General features: G+C 38.3%; 1 protein-coding gene across 3 annotated transcripts in view; it reads right to left on the bottom strand.

Moving 5' to 3' along the window:
- The window catches only part of LOC110516467 (receptor-type tyrosine-protein phosphatase delta), a 181,708-nt gene that overhangs the window by 52,944 nt on the left and 121,264 nt on the right, over window positions 1-7,500 (bottom strand). For all 3 annotated transcript variants that reach the window (XM_090188107.1, XM_090188104.1, XM_090188106.1), the window contains one exon: window positions 5,488-5,663. In XM_090188107.1, the coding sequence (XP_090044233.1) occupies window positions 5,488-5,663 (176 nt within the window). The remainder of the gene's footprint in view (window positions 1-5,487; window positions 5,664-7,500) is intronic.

The raw sequence follows: 7,500 nt of genomic DNA, 5'->3' as shown, positions 1-7,500 counted from the left end.
GAATATGAGAGAGCGAGAGAGAGAATGTGAGAGAGAGAGAGAGAGAGACAGAGATAATCAGAGAAGAGATAGGAGAGAGAGAGATAATGAGAGAGAGAGATAATGAGAGAAGAGAGGGAGAGAGAGAGAGAGAGAGAGAGAGAGAGAGAGAGAGAGAGAGAGAGAGAGAGAGAGAGAGAGAGAATATGAGAGAGAGAGAGAGACGGAGAGAGAGAGTGTGTGTGTAGGTACAGTGTGTGAGAGACAGACAGGTGTTATTCTAAGTTATCTATCAGATACTGAACTAGCTATAAGTGGTCACGGTATGCTGTGCTAACCTCTACAAATATGCAAACACCAAACCCCAGCATGCTTTAGCCCTGCACCACATCAAATTCCACATAACAAGCAGACAGATTTGTAGTTCTTTTCCAGCCTCAGAAACCACAGGGAGCTAAGGGAACAAAATCACAGAAATCCCCCGGAGAGCCCATAGCAGAGTCAGGCCAAACCAAACGATGAGGATGAGCTAATCCATCCAATTTCACATCAAAGCCAGTGGGGAGACCTGCTCTGCATTCCACTCGTCCAGACTGGATTCTGGTGTTTCTGGCCATTGCTACTCTGTAATTAGCTGTTCTCTTTCTCTGAAACGCTGGGATTATAATACCTCATTATACTGTACTGCTTTCCACAGGGCTGAGACAGCTTCACATAGTGAGACAGCTTGACGTACAGGACACTAGTCTATCTCCTGTTTCTGTAGGGAGACACAGGACACCCCCTGGACAGGACACTAGTCTATCTCCTGTTTCTGTAGTGAGACAGCTTGACATACAGGACACCCCCTGGACAGGACACCCCCTGGACAGGACACTAGTCTATCTCCTGTTTCTGTACTGAGACAGCTTGATGTACCAGTACACCCCCTGGACACCAGGACACAGGTCTATTACAGGGACATAGCATAGCATTTCTACTGAGAAGCTGGGTTACACACCAGGGAATGACTGGCCTAAACATAGCATATTGTAGCGCCCTAATGTGCTGTATATGTAGGCTAATGCTGATGTACTGAAGCTCTATGGTACAGTCTAACAGTCTAACAGTCTAACAGTCTAATAGTCTAATAGTCTAACAGTCTAATAGTCTAATAGTCTAATAGTCTAACAGTCTAACAGTATAACAGTCTAATAGTCTAACAGTCTAACAGTCTAATAGTCTAATAGTCTAATAGTCTAACAGTCTAATAGTCTAACAGTCTAACAGTCTAACAGTCTAACAGTCTAACAGTCTAATAGTCTAACAGTCTAACAGTCTAACAGTCTAATAGTCTAATAGTCTAACAGTCTAACAGTCTAACAGTCTAATAGTCTAACAGTCTAACAGTCTAACAGTCTAACAGTCTAACAGTCTAACAGTCTAATAGTCTAACAGTCTAATTAGTCTAACAGTCTAACAGTCTAACAGTCTAACAGTCTAATAGTCTAATAGTCTAACAGTCTAATTAGTCTAACAGTCTAACAGTCTAATAGTCTAACAGTCTAATAGTCTAACAGTCTAATTAGTCTAACAGTCTAATAGTCTAACAGTCTAACAGTCTAACAGTCTAACAGTCTAATAGTCTAACAGTCTAACAGTCTAACAGTCTAACAGTCTAATTAGTCTAACAGTCTAATTAGTCTAACAGTCTAACAGTCTAACAGTCTAATAGTCTAACAGTCTAATTAGTCTAACAGTCTAATAGTCTAACAGTCTAACAGTCTAACAGTCTAATAGTCTAATAGTCTAACAGTCTAATAGTCTAATCCTACTGCAGCTCCTTAATGTACTATTAGCTATGTAATAAACAGTAGCTACCTAACATGGATGACTAGTGGCTACAGTCTAGATTAAACAGACAAAAGTTTTGGGTCAGTTTCATTTCTTTTCAGCCAATTCTGGACAGGACCTGAAATCCCAAATGGAGATTTGAGAAGAAATAACAAATCGAATTGATAATAAATGGTACTAAAGCTTCTTGAAGAGGAAACGGACTGAACTGAAATGGAAGTCGACCCCAAGCTTGAACGAGATCCAAAGAACACAACACACAACAACATGCAACGTGAACTAACGGACAACGTGAACTAATGGACAACGTGCATTTTGTTGAGTCTTTTGGAGGAGCATTTCAGTCATTCTCAGTGTGTTTTAAAAACAGACAGAAAATAATATATTGTGTGATCAGAAAACCACGTGAGCAGAGGTTGCAGAGATGAAGTAAGAGAGTAAAGGGAGAGGGATAGGGTAAAGGAGGGAGGGAAGGAGAGAGGGATAGGGGGAGGGTAAAGGAGGAAGGGAAGGAGAGAGGGATAGGGGGAGGATAAAGGAGGGAGGGAAGGAGAGAGGGAGAGGGATAGGGTAAAGGAGGGAGGGAAGGAGAGAGGGATAGGGGGAGGGTAGAGGAGGGAGGGAAGGAGAGAGGGATGTCTTGCCTTGGAGAAGAAATAAGAGGGCATCTGAAACAGACACACACAGAGAGAGAGAGAGAGAGAGAGAGAGAGAGAGAGAGAGAGTTGAAAAAGAGTCACGGCAGCAGCTACCACACAGCACTACAGTACATTACTACCACAGTATTAGTACTGCTATTAAAATGGTACTATATAGTACATGGTAATACTACAATATTAGTATTATTGTTAGTATTAGCATGGTACTACCAGTGCCATATATTTAGTCATACATATCCATATATTTATCCATATATAACCATATATTTATCCATATATAACCATATATGTATCCATTTATAACCATATATTTATCCATATACAACCATATATTTATACATATATGTATCCATTTATAACAATATACAGGTATATAACCATATATTTATCCATATATAACCATATACTTATACATATGTAACCATATATTTACCCATATACAACCATATATTTATCCATATTTAATTATATATACAGTGGGGCAAAAAAGTATTTAGTCAGCCACCAATTGTGCAAGTTCTCCCACTTAAAAAGATGAGAGAGGCCTGTAATTTTCATCATAGGTACACTTCAACTATGACAGACAAAATGAGAGAAAAAAATCCAGAAAATCACATTGTAGGATTTTTAATGAATTTATTTGCAAATTATGGTGGAAAATAAGTATTTGGTCACCTACAAACAAGCAAGATTTCTGGCTCTCACAGACCGTGTACCTATGATGAAAATTACAGGCCTCTCTCATATTTTTAAGTGGGAGAACTTGCACAATTGGTGGCTGACTAAATACTTTTTTGCCCCACTGTATAACCATATATTGATCCATATATGACCATATATTTATAAATATAGATGTATTTATCTATATATTTACATGAATATATATATATATATTTACATACTCTGGGTACTACATGGCAATACTACTAGTCATGGTAATACTATGGTGATGCCACGGTATTAGCATAGTATTAGTAGTAGCCTAGAAGAGGCTTCTACTAAACTACCTAAACTATTAGTATTATCATGGTACTCATAGCCATATATTTACATGGATATATAGTCTGGGCACTACATGATAATTATACTAGTCATGAAACTACAAAGTACATGGTAGTACTACTAGTCATGGTACTACATAGTGCATGGTAGTACTACTAGTCATGGAACTACATAGCCATTTATGTACATGGATATATAGTCTGGGTACTACATGGTAGTACTACTAGTCATGGTACTACATAGTACATGTTAGTACTACTAGTCATGGTACTAAGTATTACATGGTATTACTACTAGTCATGGTACTACATAGTACATGTTAGTACTACTAGTCATGGTACTACATAGTACATGTTAGTACTACTAGTCATGGTACTAAGTATTACATGGTATTACTACTAGTCATGAAACTACATAGTACATGGTAGTACTACTAGTCATGGTACTACATAGTACATGGTAGTTCTATTATGGTACTACATAGTACATGTTAGTTCTACTAGCCATGGTACTACATAGCACATGTTAGTTCTACTAGTCATGGTACTACATAGTACATGTTAGTTCTACTAGTCATGGTACTACATAGTAAATGTTAGTTCTACTAGTTATGGTACTACATAGTACATGGTAGTTCTATTATGGTACTACATAGTACATGTTAGTTCTACTAGCCATGGTACTACATAGCACATGTTAGTTCTACTAGTCATGGTACTACATAGTACATGTTAGTTCTACTAGTCATGGTACTACATAGTAAATGTTAGTTCTACTAGTCATGGTACTGCATAGTACATGTTAGTACTACTAGCCATGGTACTACATAGTACATGTTAGTTCTATTAGCCATGGTACTACATAGTACATGTTAGTTATATTAGTCATGGTACTACATAGTAAATGTTAGTTCTACTAGTCATGGTACTGCATAGTACATGTTAGTACTACTAGCCATGGTACTACATAGTACATGTTAGTTCTACTAGTCATGGTACTACATAGTAAATGTTAGTTCTACTAGTCATGGTACTGCATAGTACATGTTAGTACTACTAGCCATGGTACTACATAGTACATGTTAGTTCTACTAGTCATGGTACTACATAGTAAATGTTAGTTCTACTAGTCATGGTACTGCATAGTACATGTTAGTACTACTAGCCATGGTACTACATAGTACATGTTAGTTCTATTAGCCATGGTACTACATAGTACAAGACAGTACTACAGTATAAGCATAGTATCAGTAGAAGCATGGTGGAAAGAGAAAGTTGTACCTAGTTTCTACATGGGGTAAGAAGAGAGACGGAAGACTAAAGGTGACAGCACCATGTTAGAAACACGTTAGAGGGAGAAAATACATGATTATTTGAAGTCCTAATAAGGAGAGTCATATTGCGGTATACACACATAATATACAACAAGGATCACCAACTGGCCCCCGGATGTTATTTGGCCCCCCCAAGTTTTCTAAGCCCCCCCCAAAAAAACCAATATAGATATTTATTTATTCTTGGAAAATAGCAAATCAGCTCCAACTGATTTTCATTTTGGAATCTGTTAACCTGTTCTAAAAAGTATTCAAACGCATACTAAAGAGATGTATGTCATCATATCGGTTTTAAAAATGTAAACAACGTTTGAAATGATTCTGTTTAAAGTCTATTATTATACTGTATCTGTTTGGACTTGTTGTGGTCACTTTTACAGTCTACAAAATGATTAGGCAGTTATGTTCCCTGTTCCCCCCTTGGCCATCCACACCAGAAGACATTCTATCTACACTGTACGTTGACATTAGTGGGTACAACGCTGTACAGGACATAGGTCTAGTTCTATCTCTCCATCCCCATTGGCCGTCAACTGATCCGTCCTCCTTCACCCCAAATCATTACAATGATCTGACACAAACTGCTCTGGATAAATGTGTCTGTTAAAAAATCACTAACATGTAAAAAAATGTCATTTCTATCAATCTTCACTGTATTAAACAAGGGATCTCACTCCTTACCCGAGACTTCTCCTCTAGCTTGGTCATCATGACGATGTTGGCCGTGTGCTGTTCCCAAACCAGTCTCCAGAAGTCACAGAAGGTCTCGGGGAGAGAGCCCTGCGTCGCGATGTAGGCGTTTTGACGACGGTAGCCATCAATGTAGTTGGCATTGATGTAGTCGCTGCCTGGGATACCTGGAGGGGGGAGAGAGAGGGAGAAAGAGGGGAGGGAGAGAGAGGGAAAGAGAGAGAAGTGGGGGGAGGGAGAGATACATTTGTAATGTCCTTATGGTTTTCACACTTCTGTGTGTAACGTTTACTGTTAATTCTTTCAGAAAATCAGATCAGCAGCCCCTTGGGGATTATCAAAGTGTCAATCAATCAATCAATCAATCAATCAACCAATCAATCAACCAATCAATCAACCAATCAATCAACCAATCAATAAATCAATCAATCAACCAATCAATCAATCAACCAATCAATCAACCAATCAACCAATCAATCAACCAATCAATAAATAAATCAACCAATCAATCAACCAATCAATCAACCAATCAATAAATCAATCAATCAATCAACCAATCAATCAATCTGCATGTACAGTCGATGTGTTGGTTAGTGGATGTGTGTCAACTATCTCAGCTGATAACCAGTTTGTATTGGAGGGGATTGTGTTAACTTCTTATGGCTGCAGGGGCAGTATTGAGTAGCTTGGATGAAAGGTGCCCAGAGGTGCCCAGAGTAAACAGCCTGCTCCTCAGTCCCAGTTGCTAATATATGCATAGTATTAGTAGTATTGGATCGGAAACACTCTGACGTTTCTAAAACTGTTTGAATGATGTCTGTGAGTAAAACAGAACTCATATGGCAGGCAAAAACCTGAGAAGAAATCCAAACAGGAAGTGAGAAATCTGAGGTTGGTCGATTTTCAACCCAGCCCCTATTGAATACACAGGGGGATATTGGTTATGTTGCACTTCCTAAGGCTTCCACTAGATGTCAACCGTCTTTAGAAACTTGAATGAGGCTTCTACTGTGATGTGGAGCCGGATGAGAGAGGAATGAGTCAGAGATCTGGCAGAGAGCCAGGTCCTGGTCACACGCATTTCACATGATAGCGACCTGCATTCCATGGCTTTTCTACAGACAATGGAATTCTCCGGCTGGAACGTTATTGAAGATTTATGATAAAAACATCCTAAAGATTGATTCTATACTTTGTTTGAAATGTTTCTACGACCTGTAATATGACTTTTTGAAGTTTTCGTCCGACGTTCGGCTGGACCTGCACGAGCGTTTGGATTCGTGTACTAAACGCCCTAACAAAAGTAGCTACTTGGACATAAATAATGGACATTATCGAACAAATCAAACGTTTATTGTGGAACTAGGATTCCTGGGAGTGCATTCTGATGAAGATCATCAAAGGTAAGGGAATATTTATAATGTTATTTCTGACTTCTGTTGACTCCAACATGGCGGATAATTAAAATGAAATATCCTAGCGCCGTTCTCAGATTATTGCATGGTTTGCTTTGAAATCTGACACAGCGGTTGCATTAAGGAGAGGTATATCTATAATTCCATGTCTAACAATTGTATTTTCATCGATATTTATAATGAGTATTTCTGTAAAATGATGTGGCTCTCTGCAATATCACCAGATGTTTTTGGAACTAGTGAACGTAACGCGCCAATGTATACTGAGATTTTTTTTATATAAATATGAACTTTATCAAACAAAACATACATATATTGTGTAACATGAAGTCCTATGAGTGTCATCTGATGAAGATCATAAAAGGTTAGTGATTCATTTTATCTCTATTTGTGCTTTTTGTGACTCCTCTCTTTGGCTGGAAAAATGGCTGTGTTTTTCTGTGAGTTGGTGGTGACCTAACATAATCGTTTGTGGTGCTTTCACTCTAAAGCCTATTTGAAATCGGACACCGTGGTGGGATTAAAAACAAGATTACCTTTTAAAAAGGTATAAGATACATGTATGTTTGAGGAATTTTAATTATGAGAT

This window comes from Oncorhynchus mykiss, chromosome 10 (assembly GCF_057628025.1).
Source record: "Oncorhynchus mykiss isolate SJ-2025 chromosome 10, ASM5762802v1, whole genome shotgun sequence".
Lineage (NCBI taxonomy): Eukaryota > Metazoa > Chordata > Actinopteri > Salmoniformes > Salmonidae > Oncorhynchus > Oncorhynchus mykiss.
Note: the sequence above shows the minus strand (reverse complement) of the source record. Positions and strands in the feature narration are given on the sequence as shown.